The sequence below is a fragment of the Gymnodraco acuticeps genome, unplaced genomic scaffold, assembly GCF_902827175.1.
Source record: "Gymnodraco acuticeps unplaced genomic scaffold, fGymAcu1.1, whole genome shotgun sequence".
Taxonomy (NCBI): domain Eukaryota; kingdom Metazoa; phylum Chordata; class Actinopteri; order Perciformes; family Bathydraconidae; genus Gymnodraco; species Gymnodraco acuticeps.
The window spans coordinates 372,841-395,511 of record NW_022990736.1 but is presented as its reverse complement, the minus strand read 5'-3'; the positions used below and the strand labels follow the sequence as shown (position 1 = coordinate 395,511).

Genomic DNA, 22,671 nt, shown 5'->3' with positions numbered 1-22,671 from the left:
TTCATACAAATGAGAAAAGGAATAAGTATAGTTAGGTATTTATCACAGATATTAGTTACTCAAATAAAATAACATTTTATGATTTTATATTCTTTGTGGGTGACACATGGTCCATTTTGTGCGATTGAATAGTGGAATGACACACCAAATACAGCTAGAACACGGCTAGCACACGGTACCAGTCCTTTTGGAAGAAGCATGGTAACAGATCATGTTGATAACCACTTCCAACCTGTTAACTCTGACTGCAGGCTGTTGGCTTTATAGGTTTATAACAGGCCTCATGTTTTATTGGAGGGTCCCCCTGCAGATGCACCATACCTGCTTTCAGTTTGTTTAAATGTGGTGTCGTTTGATGTAGTCGGACGAAACAGATGATTAGTCATTTAATTTGTTCTACTTCATCATATATTTGACAACTGTGTTTCTCGACGACAAAAAAAAAGATCAAGCAAGTGTAAAATCCTTTTAGCTTTATGTTGGAGGTCAATCTATTTGCATCAGGCTTATTTTAGAAGCAGCCCGTGTGAATTGTATAAAGAAAACAAAACATTCTGTGACATGGTTCATACAGTGATAAGGGATGTCACAAAAGCATAAATGTCATGGGAGACTGCCTGCAGGCGCCAGTCTCAGGACACCTCCACTCTGAGGACAGGAAGTGCAAGCTAAGAATTACAAAATAAAATCGCCACTATCAGTACAGCGCCACTTTTCGAACAGGAAATACACGCAAATACAAAATAAATTCGTACTGACACTTATTATATACATATGTATATATATATATTTATATAAATAGGGACACCTTGTATTGTTTTCTCTCAGTACAGCACCACTTTCCGAACAGGAAATGCACGCTAATACAAAATAAAATCGCACTATATGACATTATATCTATATACGGGAGGCTGTGGCTCGGTGGTTAGTGTGCTGGACATCGAATCAGGGGGGAGCAAGTTCGAGTCCCACTGCAGTCAGCATGTCGTTGTGTCCCTGCAAGACACTTCAAATTGCTCCTGTGCGGATTGTCCACAGTACTGAATGTATGTAAGTCGCTTTGGATAAAGCGTCTAACAAATTACATGTAATGTAATATATATAGATGTATTTATATTTATATATATATATATATATATAAATAACGACATCTTGTATTTGAGTTACACCCGCTAGACAACAGTGGAGGGTTCGAGAAACAACCGTGTTTGCCGGGTGCACCGCAGCGGGACCCGTGGGATCCCTGAGTCAGACGGTGCGTCTTGGTCACGCTTCATGTCGGCCGGCCCAGGAAGGAAGAGACACGCAGAGTGGGGGAAGTCCCCCACCCCAACGCAGCACACCCTCCCGGCCATCAGAGTCGAACCCGCAGTTCAGAGGAACTGACCGCCAGAGCACCGGTGCTCCTAGTGCCGGCAAATCGCGATGGTGGGTCGCGTTTGCCATTCGATCAGTGAGAGGAGAAAAATGCAACAAAAATAGTAAAAATCCGTTAATATATGGATGAGTGGGGGGGGGGGGGGGAAACGGCTGGACACTAGGGATGTTAAGATTCAGCGATTTGCATCGGTGCACCGGCATAAACGTTCAAGATGCGAGTGCACCGGTTGAAAGAGTGCACATCGGCTACAGTTCGGGTTGAACTCGCGATGCATCGATTGTAGCGTCTTTGCATCGGTAAAAAAACGATTCATTCATATAATATCCTCTCATCCTGTCAGCACTCAGCAGAGACGATCTTTGATCTTTGCTTCGCACTACGGAGGCCGAGAGTCTCAGTTATCAACACACATGGAAGTCGAGGAGAAAGAGAAACACAGCGCACTGAAAATACCTACAAATCAAACGTTTGGCAACACTTTGGGTTTTTCAAGAAAGACGGACAACTTGAAAAATCGCTCGCAAATTGTTAACGATTCCGAGCCGCTTTAAAGAACACAAGTAGTACGAGGAACTTAGCGACGCACATAAAGAGGCGACATGGGGTCTGCGGCTGAAAAGAGAAACCTGAAAGTTAGACATATGAGTTAAATCACTCAGTGAGGTGTTCTGTCAGAGAGAGTGGTGTTTAGTTTACAGCAGCCTGTGACGGCCAATAATAGTTTGAATGTCTTCCTCACTGTAAGCAGTTATGAAATACCTGTTTGTGAAAGGTTATTTGTATTCTTTATTGTTCCTATAGAACCCACTGCTTTCTGCTCACTGGTGAGTTAGCCTATGAATGAGTGTCAAGCACATCAGGCTGGCAGCTGTATGGGCATTGCACTATGGTAGCTGTTATTTGCACATTGTTAATCATGAGCAATGCATCCTTAAATTGTTTAACTGTGAGGTGTTATAACATTGTACTGTACTCTGGAGAGTTTTTTAACCTCTTCTACACCGCACCCCGATACCAGGGGGAAAGACGCGTCATCTGCAGGAAACAGCGTCTGAGGGCATCTTAATATTCAATAAACTATGAATGTTTTATATCCATGTAACGGGAAGAAACTCCGCTAACTGATCATCAACATGGCTCACCTTTGTCGTTGTCTGGTCAAAAGTGGTCTTCAATGGCATTAAAACGATAAAAACGCTGCTGAAGTTAATCCAATGTGTCTGTGTCACTTTGAAATTATTTCTGATAATCCATAAGCAATAAACCTGCTTTTCCGTTTCCAGATGTCAGAGTGAGAGATAGGTTCACTCTGATGTAACCCTGCACGCGCAAAGCCCCCACCTTCTTTTTTTTTTACCATGTGTGTGTATGGGGAAATTCCCCTTCGATTCTATTGGCTCTAACGGTCAGAAAGAGATGTCAATCACCAAAATCGACCAATGGGTTCCAGAGAAACGGTAAAACCCCCATTTCCACCCAAATCACCTCAGAGGTGGAGTTTATTTTGCTAAATCTCACTAAAAAGGTCAAATGTCACTTGTTTTGCATCAATCTTGATACAGGGTACTTATTATATGTTGTACTTTGGATTCCTAAAGCTTTTAGTCTACCTTACCATCATCCAAGGGTAGTTTTCACTGTAAGTAAAAAATAATATTTGGACAGACACTATAATTTACAGTTTTTTACTATGTTCAATCTGAATTTTCTTTAAAATAAGAAATATCTATATTGATTCTGACTTTTCTACATCCAACCCACATGTTTATCATTACTTTGAGAAAAAAGATTATTAATGTAACCCTTTTAGAAGAGAAGATATGGTCATTTGTTCTGGGAATGTCATTTTCGAGCCTGAGACCTGAAAAACAGGCTCAGGGTGGAACATGTTAAGGTGAAAAAAGGTGAAAAAGAAACAGCAGAATGGGATGCGCAGTACTAGTAGAGAGAACCAAATATGTAAAGCACTTTTTTGTTAATTTATGATTTGCTGCATATGAGGAATAAAATAAAAATCCTCTGTCGTACCATATTGAAGTATCATTATTTTTGCATCGTGTTGAATCGCATCGTATCGCCCCGTATCGCATAATGTTGAATCAAATCGTATCGAACTGTATCGCAACAGGGGTGAATCGTATCGTATCGCATCGCCTGGTGTTTCAAATGTATCGTTAATGTATCGTATCGTTGGCAATGTATCGAGATGCGCATCGCATCGGCCTCAGTGATGGAGATGCACATCCCTACTGGACACAGGCCGTGGGGGGACACCTGAGACCGGGCATTGTCCCCGATAGAAGGAACCGGGTGAAATAGCCAAAAAAAGACAAATTAATAAAACCGGGGAAAAGTTTTTAAAAAGTGTCCGAAAATAGGCACTCGTGAGGCGGGCAGAGTCCCCTGTCAACTCCCGTTACATTCCTCCATGGTGTCATTTGAGCAAAAAATGGCTAAGTCAACTTTTACGAGAACCAGGATTGGGGGTCAAAAGGGCTTGACCAAGGCCGACCCAAGGTGCATGGTGAGTGGACTCGGACTCATCACCTCCGTGATGAGTCTCCATTGTGATTTAAAAACTTCCATCAGACGAGTCCTTCGGGAGGCGGGGAAAAAACGTGTTCGTCAGAATCGTCACTTCCTGTACTGACAGTGGAGGTGTCCTGAGAGTGAAGCCTGCACTGGAACTGTCCTGAGAGTGGAGGCCTGCAGGCAGACCCCTCTCAGAAATGTAGCAGTTGATACCAAACCAATACAATTTCATGATTCTTGAGAACAATTCGATACCATAATAAAAAACAATACAATACATCCCATGTACTATAAAATACAACATTCTAGCCTCAGTCAGCTATACACAATATTGTTATTAAGACCTTCAAATGACAGCAAACACAATGTGACCATGTGAAAGGTAAGGGTGAGCCTAACAGTTCAGCTGTACCCAACAACCTGCTACTAGTAAAATAACGCAGGCATCTAAGTGACTACATTTCGAACACTACATCACTGAAATGCATTGATACATTGTTGTACAACAGTTTTTTTCAAAGATCTATCCTCCTATTTTTGGTTAATTTGTAGTGTAAGCAGTTGTCGCCAAAGCTGTAATGGTTTCTTCACCTGTTGCAGAGGCTTTCACCTGAAGGGATGAGCACATGCATCCGTATTCGTCAAACAGCCAAACGCTCTACGAAAATACCTGTGATTGGCCAGTCACCTGTCACTTTCTCTGAAATGAGCTGCAATTGACCAAAGTCAGGTCAGAATTTCCTAAAGAAGATGTGCAAGTCTGATTTTCTCACTAACACTTAATAGACGAGATGTTGAGAGTTCTGTCTTTAAGCTCATCTAAAATGTCACAAGGGAAAAAACTTGTAGGATTTTTGTTAACCACCTTTTAAAGAACTGTTTGTTTCATAAAAATATATTTTGGTTGAGTTGACTGGTTCAGTGTCAAAGTAACTAAGCATTGAACAGGCCAGGTCAGGGAAATGTCTCTGGATGATGCTAATAGCATGTCCAAAGTAAAGTCTGTAGAAGAAAAGACCATATTTTTTTTTAGTACCCCGATGTCACACAATCTTGAAGCGTTTTACACAAATATTAGAATATTGCCAACAAAATGCCAGTGTAACTGTGTGAAAATAAGAGTAGCCCGTAATGCGAGAGAATATCCATGAATTGCAATGGATAGTTTATCGTAGTTGTGAGGACCGTTTTAGCCTCTCTCCCACAGAACTGTGATGAGAACACTAACTGCACCTCCACACTTAGATGCAAGATTCAAGCTTTATTGTCATGTGCATATTAGCTACAGTGTAGATATGGCAATGAACAACTTAGCTCACAGGTAAGGTCATAAATTAGTGTTTTCTACTGTATTGGAAGCTAAATAAATGAAAGGGTGATTTATTTTACATACACAAGATTCATTTTTTTTGTAGGTCGAACTGCAGATAGAAAGTTCATTGTGTGATTGGATGTTTGTTCCTCTGTTCCTCTGAATATTTACCAGGATCCAGCAGAAATCTGTCCCCGGCCGACTGATAGTCATGCACTACCATGAGAATAATGAAGCTCATTTACTCAGCAGATGACCGATATCTCCAAACAACCTTTGTGGAGGAGGACAAATGTAGCAATATCACAAAGCAAGTGTAATAAGGGTTGGTGACTGCCAACAGAGCATGTGAGCTTTTAACTCTCTGACACTGTATGGTCAATTTGGGTTATAAAACAGCCATGTTGTCCTCATTACAAGAACATTATTTTGTGTAATGTGAGTATATTGTGTCATTAGAGCTGTCAGCACCCAATGTACATTTAACATTGTTAGACATTTCAAAGGCTGATTCCAGTATTACCCATGTTCTAGTTTTGTTAGTCTAATAAATACGAAAAGATACCAACGTTTTTCACGTCAAAATGTCATGTCTAATAAATTCCTCCAATTATTAAATAAACTATTTACTATCAATACAAAAAAAAACTTGTTTCAAATAGTAAGACAAAACCATTTGATATTGTGAATATGAGATTGGGACATTACTATTACAATGGACTTACTATAAGAAAGAAGTTATACTTTTTACAATGTCAATCTTCTAAGTAATATTACAAATATTATCAAATATATATGAATATTATAATTAAAAGTACAAGTTCTGCAGGAAAAGGGCTTCTGTTCAAGTATCATGTACACAATGTTAGAATATTAATACATTTTCTTTAATGTTCAGCCAGCATTTTGCTGTGCTAGGTTGAACTCCTTTTTACAGACGCAGGTAGATTGGTCTCATGATTTAGGGTCTCGCAGTAAACTCTCAAAGTGGAGCTCATTGTAAGTAATTGAACTGCTGGATAGTTCAATCTACATGATATCATCATTAATTGTATTAGCATATTTTCTTAACTAAAGTACCTTTACTTGTACTTATACCATGTACCTATACCATTGGTGATTTGTATTAATGTAGCTGCTGAAGCTTTTTCTTCTCTCAGAGCACCTTTTTGTAAAGTAACGTCTTAAAATTGAATACATACATAAAATGTGCTGTTTTTGCACCGATAGATGCAAAATACACCTAGGATGTGTGTGTGCTCTTAGTGCTGAATGACCTGTTGTAACGCTCTGCCTCTCTTTTTCTGACAGTGATGGAACCAGAAGAGGACAGTGGATTATACCAGACAACATCAAGGGGGAACGTCCACCTGCCCTGTTATCCATAAAGGTCCTTTCCATCAAACCTTACACCATGAGTTTTGATAACATCTGTCCTAAAGCATAAATAACGATTACTAGTAATAAAAGCATCAACTCTAAGGAGAACACCAACTATTCCTCCATCTGACCACTGCCTTGCAACTACCAGACAATTTACTGATGTAAACCTAAGACTGTTAACCACAACGACTGTTCACCTGCTACTGCCCTTTCCCCTTTTAAAACATATTTTTGTAAGAAATATTTATCAGAATATATATCTGCACATATTGTGAATGAACCTGTGGAACCATCCGAAGATTTCAATCTGACTGCACCCCCTTCAGACATCTTCTTGGATTAATACTTTCTCTGCAGCAATGGGTCTCGTAGGGTTTTCTATCCGGCTGCAGGTGTTTCTCAGCACATGTTTGGGACTGGAATTTTTAGGCACACCAGGTCAGTGGGCACGCTACCTCCGCTGGGATGCCAGCACCCGTGGTGACCTCAGCTTCCAGTTTAAGATGGAGGCTTCGGAGGCGCTGCTGCTGTACTTTGACGATGGAGGCTACTGTGACTATCTGCAGCTGTCGGTGGTGGAGGGCAGGCTGCAGCTGGGATTCAGCATCGACTGTGCCGAGACCACAGTGGTGTCCAACAGACGGGTGGACGACGGCAGCTGGCACTTCGCCTCTCTGAGCAGGTATAACCTGCGCACAGTGCTGGTCCTGGACGGCCAGGCCAAAGCAGACGAGGTGCGGCCTCAGCGTGTGTTCATGAAGATAGTCAGTGATCTGTTCCTGGGTGGAGTGCCTCAGGATATCCGCAACGGTGCGCTCACACTGCCTACGGTGCGAAACATGCAGCCCTTCAGGGGCACAATAACAGACCTCAAATATGGCATTTCACAGCCCCTGTTCCTGGGAAGCCTTAAGGTGCCCCTGGAGTCGGAGGGGTGGTGCACGGTGAACCCGTGTGAGAATGGCGGTACATGCTCAGTGGTGGATGGGGAGCCTGTATGTGACTGCTCCAAAACCGAATACAGGGGCCGCTTCTGCAGTGAAGGTAACTTTAAAGTCTGACCCAGCTCTCATTCCCCCTGGCAGCACTCCAACTATGAAACACACTCATTTACTTTAACTTTGAATTTAGCTACATTTCTTTTTGTTTTCCATTTTAAACTTTTAATCGTTGCAATTTCATCTGTGGGCATTATGCCAAAATGGCCTTCCTAGAGGCTTGATTTGAGAGGCTGAACAAATTAGAGATGTGGCCAATGATTCAGAGATTTCAGTACAAAGCCAGTTAAAGCAAATCAAAAAGAAGCGCTTGCTTCATTGAGTGTTAGTTCACATTTGGAGAGCTGCACCAGTCACGCTTGGATAAAAACCCATTTTGTTGTTGTTGTTGTTGTTGTACAGTAATTCATCTGATTTGAACTTGTCCAGTGTCAATCACTTTGTCAAGTTATCCAACAGAAATGTTAAAGACAAACATCATTAACATCTTCACCTTTCAGTGTTCTCCACATTACTCAACATGTTATCTCTCGAGTCTCACCATCATTTCTCATATTACCCGTCTATCATGAGCTGTGAGGTTGGGCACTCTGTGGGCCTGATTGGCTCTCACAATGATTACTATTATCCCGATGTGTGTGTGTGTGTTTATGTGTGTGTGTGTGCGGGTGGTTGTGTGTGTGTGTGTGTGTGTGTGTGTGTGGGTCTTAGCTGTAAAATCAGAAAGCTTATCTAAGCACAGTTTGCCAGTGAAGCACAGGTTAATAGCATGGGTCCTGCAGGCTGTGATAAGGACGCCTATAGAGAGAATGGGGCCTCCCCTTTCTTCACCAAATCACAAGATGGCAGGTGTTTTGTATCGCGTCCTTTTGTGCTGAGAATTTTGCTAGAGCAGTGTTTCAATCACTCTGCAGCCGGCTTTACTGAGACCAACATTGATTTAGATGAAAATAAATCCCTTTACTCATTTCCCCCGGCCTTCCTCTCTGCTGGCCAAATGAAATGCGCTTTTCACTTCGCTTTAATAATAATAATGAATCCTGAGCACAGAACAGTGATAATGGCTGTTTTGTGGTGGTGATTGGTGAACATGCAGTCAGCACATGGAAAGGGTGCAGGAATCCATCTGCTCGTTATCTGTGCGTTAAAAAAACTGTTATCTTCTTAGTTATTCACAATCAATACACATTCTTCAGCCTTTCCAAACCAGCAGCTGAAGAGTAGACAATTACCTCACTCCTTATCAGATAATCAATACAATTTAGATGAGAGAGTCGTCTTTTCCATTTAATTAACTCAGATCAGAGGTCATTTGTTTAAATACATTTGTTTAGCTATTTATTCCCAGCATCTTCGACTTTCTTTTTTAACCTGGCACAAATATGTAATTTACATCTCATTTGGGCCGATGCCAAGTCCCCGGCACGCAGCCAAAGGCCGGGGACACTGTTTATTTGTTTTATCTATCAGTGCCTGTGTTTGAATTATAGGGAAGGATGGGGGTGAAGGGGTTTGTTTTTCTCCTTCTCTATTGGTGGAAAATGCTTTGCTTTTCTCAGGTGATTGCCTCAGTGGCCTTTCACTGACAAGGTGGGCTCCACAGGTCGAGATATTTGTGATTGAGTACAACCTCACACATCTTATTTTTCTTTGTGTGTTAGAGAACACTCTTTTTGAATTACGCTGTGTTCTTTTGTTAGACTTCTCTGGCTGCGCCCTCTACTGTCACAGCAGTGAGAGTTCTCCTGGTGTTCTACAGCACCGGCTGGGAAGGGGAAGCAGTACCAATATTCTCCTTCTTATCCGGAGAGCTTCTGGAAATACTGATACTTCCTATAAAAAACACTGCCAGCTAATAAAAGAGGAAAATATCATGAGCTCATGACATTAGTGGCGATCCACACAGAAAGGCCTGAAGTCTAAAAGGAGAGTAGCGTACACCCCACAATAACAAAGTGCAGGACAGAACTGATGACACACTAATGGTTAAGCTTTCCTTAGTCTTTCCAATAGTGGGACTTAACATATATAAAGTATCGCTCGAAAGAAAATAATACATGTGTGCTCCAAAATCAAGGACCCTAGATCATTAGGCATCATCCTCACGGGACCACCAATATCCCGAGCAAAATGTCCCCAGCTAATCTTTCGACAGTGTACCATGATTGTTCTAAATATAAACATTTGTAATTAAAATGTTTTCCTCCACCACATTAAGATCTGTTCTACATGTGACTTCCTCTTCCTCTCAAAGTTTTCTACCTAAATCTCCCACACACACTCCTCCCCCCTCGGCGCTGTGATGCAGGCGTGTTGGTGACCCTTGTAGGTTGATAGGCTGCCGTTCCCAACCTTGATGTAGAGCACTCACGTAGGAATGTGTTCCCGGAGTTGATTTACGTCAGGCTCTCCTCTCTCTCTGCCTCCTGCCAGGCACTGATCGGTGAGTGGAAGCCCGGAACTCCAGCAGCCCTGAGAGGATCTGCTTTGCTGATTGTTAAGGGATAGATGATGTACTTAATGAGGCTGGCTGATACAGATTGGTGGATTGCCTTCATTTTGAACCCTTGCTCTACCGTTTTTAACAAGGAGAGAACAAATCATGGCTTAAAACAAAACCTGAACCTGATAGAATGGGAGATACTGTACATCAAATGACTCTCAAAGTAAAACATAGAATTACCTTTACAGCACATTTCTATCAGTCACTCATCCACAACTCTACTGCCTTCACTCTTTCATTCAGTAATTCATTCACCTCTAAACAAACTCAGCAATTCCAGCAGATGCTTCAATTGAAATGCTTACTCAAAGAGGAAACATTAGGCTGTGTTCAGTCCACATTGGGCCCTGCATGAAAACAAACGGGGCCCTCTCAGGTATTGGAATGCAAATAGTTTAAGGACAATGTAAAATAATCAAGCAATACACTGCATCAGCAAATCAAATGAATGCCATGCAGGTTACGTTCTTTATAATGTTAACGACATTTTGCACTGTTTACCTTGCGGTTGTCATGATGAAAGATGATGATGTTAATCCATCCTCCAGGACTTTCTGCTTCTATAAAAACATGTCACTATTTACTCTTTGTCCCTTGCTGAACAACGTCTTTATTCACATGGCCACTAGAGTGCTTTGTCACTTAACAATAAACAACTTACCTTTTTTTATTGTGGTGGACAGATATGTTGAACTAAAACAAAAAATAAATACATAAATAAAGTCTACAAATACTGTCAGCCTATCAAATACCCACTATGTTGTGTCAGGTCAACAGCCAAATGTCGGCAATTCTCCCAGCTAAGGTCAGAAAGAAGGAACTGGAACCACCATGAGAGGCTCAGGAAGAGTGGTACTAACACAGAAACTACCTCCACAACCTCTCTGGATGTGTATTCCCCTGTCTATCAAGTGTCAGTGTCGTGATGCTGTCACCAGTCCAGTCCCAGGCCTTTGACTCTACAGAGCAGATGGCTTCAGGAGCCCCCCGGAGCTCCCTAGTGTTCATACATGAAACATGGCTGCTGGTGGAAGCGGTCAGTGAGGAGATTATGGTTGTTACAATATTGATGATAAAAACAGTTATAATAGAGCCCTCAGCCCCGTATGGACTAAGGCTTTTATCCTGAGGGGATTGTGTGTGTACTACACACACCTTCCATTTGCTGATTTACCTTCCATGTTAATGACGTGCAGGAAACAATCGGCTAAGCCAGCACTAATGAAAGAGAGAATATTTAGAAATTGTTCATTGATCACTGCACTCCCACTTCGTCCAACACATGATGAATCATCCCTTTAAGTAATCCACGTTGAGCTGTAATCCCTCGCTATCCTCCGCCACCTTTTAGGTATTGAATTAAGAGAGTCACACTCTCACTTAGATCATGTGTCCAACGATGAATACATACAGTTTTCTAAATGCAGGAGAGTCAACCCAAAGAATGATGGTCTGCTTGGATTTCTTTTCGGGAATCAATTTTCAAGGGGAGCTGGAGGATATAGATTGGTTTGGTTCAGGACAGAAACACATAGTTGTGAGCTCCCTGATGTAATTGTATCGAGCTGAATCCTGCCAGTTCTAACTATGAGTGTTTGAGTAGTGTGTTGATTGATACATTATTAAATATGTATATGTTCGCAAGTTTCTATCTCTCTGTCTTTCGACACACACACACACACACACACACACACACACACACACACACACACACACACACACACACACACACACACACACACACACACACACACACACACACACACACACACACACACACACACACACACAAGATTCATCTTTATTATTAATAAAGGGCATTACAAGTCCAGTGGCAAATTAAATGTAGTATTCATATCAACTGTGCTCAATAATGTATCCCCAGTGAAACATTATTGCCTCTGCAGAATATGTTCCTGACTTTTGAACAAAGGGTTACATGACCTGCCTACAGGACGTCTAGCCAATAGGGATGGCCTATATATTAACTGTAACCACCATAGCCCATGTACCCATATTGTACATGAGCTCAATTATGTCATAAGCAATCATTTTTCTTTTACATCAACCTTTCAATTATCCAATAATTCCAGCATGACATTATTAGATAACTATGTGTAGATGATTAATCATGTTATTTGCTATTATATTATCAAACAGGTGTGGTATTTATTCCTATCCTCTCTATATTGTGTTAACATTTAAAAAAGGGGTAGATTACTGACCTAAATATAAGTCAGTCCTTGACTTAAAATAAAGTGGAAATAGATCAAAAATGATACCATAATTTACATGTGTCCTGCGGGCACACTGGCAGATGGACGGCCCTCTCAGGGGGGGGGGGGAATTGACCTGTCAAGACAGCCCACTTGATGTTGTTTGACTGAGTGTTTTTCTGCAGTACCGTTCAGGCGGTGATATTTTGTTGATATCAAACTGTTTATCTGTCACCCAACCTTAATCAAAATGTCGACTTGACAACCACTTTATTCTAAAATAAAAGCTTCAAAAATGGTCAGTCATATTTCAAAAAGTTTTGCTGTTATTCATTGTTTCCAGGCGGATCCAGGATCTAGTGTTAGGGCTGGCTGCAACAACTCAATTATAAGTATGGTGTTTGATCTATCACTTTGGACATCATGTCAGCCACTGTGAACAGGAACTCAGGCACTTTATTCTGTTCTTCAGTCCCTTACACATTGTTTTGGCTTTTGTTGCTTTTTTGTTTTATGTCTATCATTTATAACCAGAACCTGATCAAAATGATCAAATGTAGGCCTAATTCAAGTGTGTGTCTTCAGTGTTTTAATACATGAATATAAGTCTCTCTGAATGTCACCCAATGGAAGTAAATGGCAGTTCCAGACTGCTGAAGCTTTCACGCTCATGGCTGAAACCTTCTGCATTGTGAATAACATACACATGGCTGTGCCCACTGCCAGCCCTCTGTATGGACTATTACGTGTATTTTATTTTGCATGATAATCAACATGCAAGTAATAAGAGTGTTTCTAATGCTGGCTTTGTGTGCTTCTTCTCTCTGTCTCCCTGTATTCCAGAGGTCAACAACAATATGCCAGGTGAGTTTACATGAAAAAACGTTAAACACATGACAATTGTTTGTGTAGCTGCAGATTTCATATATGCAATAAAACCCAGTGATTCTACTCTTTGAGGCAACCTTACCAGATTCAAATAATCATTTCAGGTATACAGTATAAAACGCACTGAGCAGTTTGCTTTCTGAAATTAGCAATTGCCTGAAAGAAGGGCGATTAACTAAACATTTGTTAACGTAACAAATGATACTGCAATTATTTGCCATTATCTTACTATTGGGTAGAACAAGAAGCAAAGTGATGTCATTAAAAGTGTGCCAGTCATAACTGAAAACAGTAGAAAACAGATGAGAAACAACTGTTGCTGTATTCATTGTAAAGGTGACTAAGATCTCATGCTTCCTTTCCTCATGGGAAGCTTGACAGAATGTTTAGTGGCTTTATACATCTTGATTTTTCAGTATGTCTGTTACCTTTGCCCTTTTTTAAATGATGCTTGCCCACCTTAGGCCACTTATTTACGTTACAATATATATATCGATTTATAAGGTATTGCAGATTTAAATCCCTGCAGCAGGTCAGAAAATGTGAGCTCTGTTATTGATCTCAAGGAAGAAAGGAGGTTAAATATCACTTGTACTAACATGCTGGTGTTTCTACTGAAGAAAGCTCTGTGTGACCTGTTCTGATGCCATGCTTTGCCTCCTGGGAAAAACATGTATCATCACAATACCACAGAGTATTGAAACTTAGTGTGCTCTTTCTCAAGTGTTCTCTGTCTTTCTCCCCCTTCCCCCCTTCGTCCCTCTTTCCACCTCTCAAGGCCTTGCACATATGATGGCAGAACAAGGTATGCCTCTCCTTCCATCTTCTGTTTTTTTGCAGTGCCGAGTTGGATGCTCTGGTGTGGGTGTGGATTGTGAAAATGCATGGTTTACATACATTGGGATTTTAATATTTAACTTGACTGCCCTACAAAGCCATGAATATATTATCCTCATAAAAAGAAGGTATGGAGGATTATCTCTTGTGTGAAAAGATCATCAATCCATGTGTAATCTGGTAAAGACTTTCCACAACAAGTACAAATATTTGAAACTAATCATCCCAAAACATTCCGGCGGTGTGCAGCAAGAGGAACATTTTTCCTCCTCTGACAGTGTTGGAGAGTAACAAAGTACCTTTACTCAAATACGGTACTCAAAAGGAGACAACAGAAAAAACTAGCTATTAAGCTACATATTGGTCTCCAGTATTTTTTTTTTTAAATTCATGGCGATTTCATATTAAAAGTAATAATCCACATTTACTCTGCTATGCATAACTGTGATGTTCTTTCATATTAAAAAAAGAAATTGAAGAAATGTTCCTCTACTTTGAAAAATATGTTCTATGAAGCGACTGTCAAATTCATAATTCGATGAAAACTCCAGACTGACGCTCTGACGCATCACTGACTGATAAACAGCCCATATCGTTTTTTCCCCAAGCTAGAGTAGACATGATATTACTTCAGCGTTAACATGGTTAAATGTTAACACTCTGTGTAGAGCTCGGGGCCTTCGTAGGGCAGCCTTGTTGTTTCATTCAAACATTCTGTCAGTTGCATTACAGTCGTACATGCATTTATCTTCATGACATGTAATAATATATACATTGAAACGTTTGGTGTATTTGGACTTACATCTCCTCTTCTTCTTCCCTGCCTGGGCTCTCTCGCCGTGGATCCTCTGTTCTCTCCTCCTCCTCCTCCTCTTCTAGCTAAAAGCAAAGGTACAGCTTTTTCGAAATCTTTCCTTTTTCGCCTGTATGAAAAGCGACGCTTGCTCTGTGAGTTTTTGAGAGCAGTGCTGTGTAATGTGTTTATTTGCTGTCTTCAGTGTCTCCTCTGTAATGGTTTCTCACCGAGGGCTCTTGGATTAGGCAAGTAATTAAGCCAACTTTAATTGAAGGAGATGGAACAAAGAGTGTGTGGCTTTTATGCTTTCTGACTGTGCCTGTGGGTTTGGAAATGTGTCAGGACGCTGTACAGTGTGTGCAGTGAGATACTTTACATCCATTTTCACAAGAACAAGCTCTCTTACCGTTTCCTCAGTAAACCATGGGTTCTACTCATTGATGACATTTACACAACATGTATTATTCATTCTTGCTACTGGCTGGCTGATGCAAGGACAGTACAGGGTTTATTTTGCCAAAAATAATTGACACGTACCTTTTTGAACTAACTTTTTCTGAAATATATGAACAAAGGTCCTGAAGTGCAAGTCAAAACAACATTTCACAAATCACTACAGCATTTCACAAAACGCTATAGCATTTCAGAAAACACCACAGCATTTCTCAAAACACAACAGCCTTTCAGAAAACACAACAGCATTTCAGAAAACACAACAGCATTTCAGAAAACACAACAGCATTTCTCAAAACACAACAGCCTTTCAGAAAACACAACAGCATTTCAGAAAACACAACAGCATTTCAGAAAACACCACAGCATTTCTCAAAACACAACAGCCTTTCAGAAAACACAACAGCATTTCAGAAAACACAACAGCATTTCAGAAAACACAACAGCATTTCAGAAAACACAACAGCATTTCAGAAAACACAACAGCATTTCAGAAAACACAACAGCATTTCAGAAAACACAACAGCATTTCAGAAAACACAACAGCATTTCAGAAAACACAACAGCATTTCAGAAAACACAACAGCATTTCAGAAAACCAACAGCATTTCAGAAAACACAACAACATTTCAGAAAACACAACCAGCATTTCAGAAAACACAACAGCATTTCAGAAAACACAACAGCATTTCAGAAAACACAACAGCATTTCAGAAAACACAACAGCATTTCAGAAACACCACAGCATTTCAGAAACACAACAGCATTTCAGAAAACACTACAGCATTCAGAAAACACCACAGCATTTCAGAAACACTACAGCATTTCAGAAAACACCTACAGCATTTCAGAAAACACTACAGCATTTCAGAGAAAACACTACAGCATTTCAGAAAACACTACAGCATTTCAGAAAACACTACAGCATTTCAGAAAACACTACAGCATTTCAGAAAACACTGCAGCATTTCAGAAAACACTACAGCATTTCAGAAAACACTGCAGCATTTCAGAAAACACTACAGCATTTCAGAAAACACAACAACATTTCAGAAAACACAACAGCATTTCAGAAAACACTACAGCATTTCAGAAAACGCTGCAGCATTTCAGAAAACACAACAACATTTCAGAAAACACAACAGCATTTCAGAAAACACAACAACATTTCAGAAAACGCTGCAGCATTTCAGAAAACACTGCAGCATTTCAGAAAACACTACAGCATTTCAGAAAACACAACAGCATTTCAGAAAACACAACAGCATTTCAGAAAACACAACAGCATTTCAGAAAACACTACAGCATTTCAGAAAACACAACAGCATTTCAGAAAACACTACAGCATTTCAGAAAACACAACAGCATTTCTGAAAACACAACAGCATTTCAGAAAACACAACAGCATTTCAGAAAACACCACAGCCTTTCAGAAAACACTACAGCATTTCAGAAAACACTACAGCATTTCAGAAAACACTACAGCATTTCAGAAAACACTACAGCATTTCAGAAAACACAACAGCATTTCAGAAAACACCACAGCATATCAGAAAACACCACAGCCTTTCAGAAAACACTACAGCATTTCAGAAAACACAACAGCATTTCAGAAAACACTACAGCATTTCAGAAAACACAACAGCCTTTCAGAAAACACTACAGCATTTCAGAAAACACGACAGCATTTCAGAAAACACTACAGCATTTCAGAAAACACAACAGCATTTCAGAAAACACCACAGCATTTCAGAAAACACTACAGCATTTCAGAAAAACACAACAGCATTTCAGAAAACACTACAGCATTTCAGAAAACGCTGCAGCATTTCAGAAAACACTACAGCATTTCAGAAAACACCACAGCATTTCAGAAAACACAACAACATTTCAGAAAACACCACAGCATTTCAGAAAACACCACAGCATTTCAGAAAAACACAACAACATTTCAGAAAACGCTGCAGCATTTCAGAAAACACCACAGCATTTCAGAAAACACAACAGCATTTCAGAAAACACAACAGCATTTCAGAAAACACAACAGCCTTTCAGAAAACACTACAGCATTTCAGAAAACAAAACAGCATTTCAGAAAACACAACAGCCTTTCAGAAAACACAACAGCATTTCAGAAAACACTACAGCATTTCAGAAAACACCACAGCCTTTCAGAAAACACAACAGCCTTTCAGAAAACACAACAGCATTTCAGAAAACACAACAGCCTTTCAGAAAACACAACAGCATTTCAGAAAACACTACAGCATTTCAGAAAACACAACAGCATTTCAGAAAACACAACAGCATTTCAGAAAACACAACAGCATTTCAGAAAACACAACAGCATTTCAGAAAACACAACAGCATTTCAGAAAACACCACAGCATTTCAGAAAACACTACAGCATTTCAGAAAACACCACAGCATTTCAGAAAACACTGCAGCATTTCAGAAAACACTGCAGCATTTCAGAAAACACTGCAGCATTTCAGAAAACACTACAGCATTTCAGAAAACACAACGACATTTCAGAAAACACAACATTATTTCAGAAAACACTACAGCATTTCAGAAAACGCTGCAGCATTTCAGAAAACACAACAACATTTCAGAAAACACAACAGCATTTCAGAAAACACAACAACATTTCAGAAAACGCTGCAGCATTTCAGAAAACACTGCAGCATTTCAGAAAACACTGCAGCATTTCAGAAAACGCTGCAGCATTTCAGAAAACGCTGCAGCATTTCAGAAAACACCACAGCATTTCAGAAAACACTACAGCATTTCAGAAAACACTACAGCATTTCAGAAAACACCACAGCATTTCAGAAAACACAACAGCATTTCAGAAAACACAACAGCATTTCAGAAAACACTACAGCATTTCAGAAAACACTACAGCATTTCAGAAAACACCACAGCATTTCAGAAAACACTACAGCATTTCAGAAAACACAACAGCATTTCAGAAAACACAACAGCATTTCAGAAAACACTACAGCATTTCAGAAAACACAACAGCATTTCAGAAAACACTACAGCATTTCAGAAAACACAACAGCATTTCAGAAAACACAACAGCATTTCAGAAAACACAACAGCATTTCAGAAAACACCACAGCCTTTCAGAAAACACTACAGCATTTCAGAAAACACTACAGCATTTCAGAAAACACTACAGCATTTCAGAAAACACTACAGCATTTCAGAAAACACAACAGCATTTCAGAAAACACCACAGCATATCAGAAAACACCACAGCCTTTCAGAAAACACTACAGCATTTCAGAAAACACAACAGCATTTCAGAAAACACTACAGCATTTCAGAAAACACAACAGCCTTTCAGAAAACACTACAGCATTTCAGAAAACACGACAGCATTTCAGAAAACACTACAGCATTTCAGAAAACACAACAGCATTTCAGAAAACACCACAGCATTTCAGAAAACACTACAGCATTTCAGAAAAACACAACAGCATTTCAGAAAACACTACAGCATTTCAGAAAACGCTGCAGCATTTCAGAAAACACTACAGCATTTCAGAAAACACCACAGCATTTCAGAAAACACAACAACATTTCAGAAAACGCTGCAGCATTTCAGAAAACACCACAGCATTTCAGAAAACACCACAGCATTTCAGAAAACACAACAACATTTCAGAAAACGCTGCAGCATTTCAGAAAACACCACAGCATTTCAGAAAACACAACAGCATTTCAGAAAACACAACATCCTTTCAGAAAACACTACAGCATTTCAGAAAACAAAACAGCATTTCAGAAAACACTACAGCATTTCAGAAAACACAACAGCATTTCAGAAAACACCACAGCATTTCAGAAAACACTACAGCCTTTCAGAAAACACTACAGCCTTTCAGAAAACGCTACAGCATTTCAGAAAACACAACAGCCTTTCAGAAAACACCACAGCATTTCAGAAAACGCTACAGCCTTTCAGAAAACACTACAGCATTTCAGAAAACACTACATCATTTCAGAAAACGCTACAGCATTTCAGAAAACACTACAGCCTTTCAGAAAACACCACAGCATTTCAGAAAACGCTACAGCCTTTCAGAAAACACTACAGCATTTCAGAAAACACTACAGCATTTCAGAAAACACCACAGCATTTCAGAAAACACAACAACATTTCAGAAAACACCACAGCATTTCAGAAAACACCACAGCATTTCAGAAAAACACAACAACATTTCAGAAAACGCTGCAGCATTTCAGAAAACACCACAGCATTTCAGAAAACACAACAGCATTTCAGAAAACACAACAGCATTTCAGAAAACACAACAGCCTTTCAGAAAACACTACAGCATTTCAGAAAACAAAACAGCATTTCAGAAAACACAACAGCATTTCAGAAAACACAACAGCCTTTCAGAAAACACAACAGCATTTCAGAAAACACTACAGCATTTCAGAAAACACCACAGCCTTTCAGAAAACACAACAGCCTTTCAGAAAACACAACAGCATTTCAGAAAACACAACAGCCTTTCAGAAAACACAACAGCATTTCAGAAAACACTACAGCATTTCAGAAAACACAACAGCATTTCAGAAAACACAACAGCATTTCAGAAAACACAACAGCATTCAGAAAACACAACAGCATTTCAGAAAACACAACAGCATTTCAGAAAACACCACAGCATTTCAGAAAACACTACAGCATTTCAGAAAACACCACAGCATTTCAGAAAACAATGCAGCATTTCAGAAAACACTGCAGCATTTCAGAAAACACTGCAGCATTTCAGAAAACACTACAGCATTTCAGAAACACAACGACATTTCAGAAAACACAACATTATTTCAGAAAAACACTACAGCATTTCAGAAAACGCTGCAGCATTTCAGAAAACACAACAACATTTCAGAAAACACAACAGCATTTCAGAAAACACAACAACATTTCAGAAAACGCTGCAGCATTTCAGAAAACACTGCAACATTTCAGAAAACACTGCAGCATTCAGAAAACGCTGCAGCATTTCAGAAAACGCGGCAGCATTTCAGAAAACACCACAGCATTTCAGAAAAACACTACAGCATTTCAGAAAACACTACAGCATTTCAGAAAACGCCACAGCATTTCAGAAAACACAACAGCATTTCAGAAAACACAACAGCATTTCAGAAAACACTACAGCATTTCAGAAAACACTACAGCAATTTCAGAAAACACCACAGCATTTCAGAAACACTACAGCATTCAGAAAACACAACAGCATTTCAGAAAACACAACAGCATTTCAGAAAACACTACAGCATTTCAGAAAACACAACAGCATTTCAGAAAACACTACAGCATTTCAGAAAACACAACAGCATTTCAGAAACACAACAGCATTTCAGAAAACACAAACAGCATTTCAGAAAACACCACAGCCTTTCAGAAAACACTACAGCATTCAGAAAACACTACAGCATTTCAGAAAACACTACAGCATTTCAGAAAACACTACAGCATTTCAGAAAACACAACAGCATTTCAGAAAACACCACAGCATATCAGAAAACACCACAGCCTTTCAGAAAACACTACAGCATTTCAGAAAACACAACAGCATTTCAGAAAACACTACAGCATTTCAGAAAACACAACAGCATTTCAGAAAACACTACAGCATTTCAGAAAACACGACAGCATTCAGAAAACACTACAGCATTTCAGAAAATTCAGAAACACACAGCATTTCAGAAAACACCACAGCATTTCAGAAAAACACTACAGCATTTCAGAAAACGCTGCAGCATTTCAGAAAACACTACAGCATTTCAGAAACACCACAGCATTTCAGAAAACACAACAACATTTCAGAAAACGCTGCAGCATTTCAGAAAACACCACAGCATTTCAGAAAACACCACAGCATTTCAGAAAACACAACAACATTTTCAGAAAACGCTGCAGCATTTCAGAAAACACCACAGCATTTCAGAAAACACAACAGCATTTCAGAAAACACAACATCCTTTCAGAAAACACTACAGCATTTCAGAAAACAAAACAGCATTTCAGAAAACACTACAGCATTTCAGAAAACACAACAGCATTTCAGAAAACACCACAGCATTTCAGAAAACACTACAGCCTTTCAGAAACACTACAGCCTTTCAGAAAACCGCTACAGCATTTCAGAAAACACAACAGCCTTTCAGAAAACACCACAGCATTTCAGAAAACGCTACAGCCTTTCAGAAAACACTACAGCATTTCAGAAAACACTACAGCATTTCAGAAAACGCTACAGCATTTCAGAAAACACAACAGCCTTTCAGAAAACGCTGCAGCATTTCAGAAAACACTACAGCCTTTCAGAAAACACAACAGCATTTCAGAAAACACAACAGCATTTCAGAAAACACAACAGCATTTCAGAAAACGCTACAGCCTTTCAGAAAACACTACAGCATTTCAGAAAAACACAACAGCCTTTCAGAAAACACTACAGCATTTCAGAAAACACTACATCATTTCAGAAAACGCTACAGCATTTCAGAAAACACTACAGCCTTTCAGAAAACACCACAGCATTTCAGAAAACGCTACAGCCTTTCAGAAAACACTACAGCATTTCAGAAAACACAACAGCCTTTCAGAAAACGCTACAGCCTTTCAGAAAACACAACAGCCTTTCAGAAAACCCTACAGCCTTTCAGAAAACACAACAGCCTTTCAGAAAACGCTACAGCCTTTCAGAAAACACAACAGCCTTTCAGAAAACGCTACAGCCTTTCAGAAAACACAACAGCCTTTCAGAAAACACAACAGCCTTTCAGAAAACACCTCAGCATTTCAGAAAACACCACAGCATTTCAGAAAACGCTACAGCGTTTCAGAAAACACCACAGCATTTCAGAAAACGCTACAGCCTTTCAGAAAACACTACAGCATTTCAGAAAACACAACAGCCTTTCAGAAAACGCTACAGCCTTTCAGAAAACACAACAGCCTTTCAGAAAATGCTACAGCCTTTCAGAAAATACAACAGCCTTTCAGAAAATGCTACAGCCTTTCAGAAAACACTTCAACATCATATTTTGGATAACATTTTTTTTTTATTGCCTAAATCATCTCTTCTTGATGCTGGCCACCTCTGGTAAAATTGACTACATCCTTATTCAGGGCTCGACAGCAACGGTTGCCATTGGCAACCATTCAGAAAAAATGTCAACCACTTCTTGGCCTTTGGTTGCCATCAGTGGAAACCAGTTTTTAACATAAAGAAATAAGGACAGCAAACAGCAAAATGTGCACCCCAAAATAGATAAATGATGATATTTAATTATTGTTGTGACCAGTCGGAACCTGATACTTAAGTTGCACGTG

At 39.7% G+C, this 22,671-nt stretch overlaps 1 protein-coding gene across 4 annotated transcripts in view; it reads left to right on the top strand.

Moving 5' to 3' along the window:
• Positions 1 to 22,671, top strand: part of nrxn3a (neurexin 3a) — a 244,143-nt gene that overhangs the window by 6,304 nt on the left and 215,168 nt on the right. For 2 of the 4 annotated variants that reach the window (XM_034231879.1, XM_034231876.1), the window contains exons 2-5: positions 6,537 to 7,652; positions 13,169 to 13,189; positions 13,992 to 14,018; positions 14,930 to 14,941. In XM_034231879.1, coding sequence (XP_034087770.1) covers positions 6,968 to 7,652; positions 13,169 to 13,189; positions 13,992 to 14,018; positions 14,930 to 14,941 — 745 coding nt within the window. In that variant the 5' untranslated portion in view covers positions 6,537 to 6,967. Of the gene's footprint in view, positions 1 to 6,536; positions 7,653 to 13,168; positions 13,190 to 13,991; positions 14,019 to 14,929; positions 14,942 to 22,671 lie in introns of those variants that run through there. The other 2 variants (XM_034231878.1, XM_034231877.1) reach the window with 1 other exon arrangement.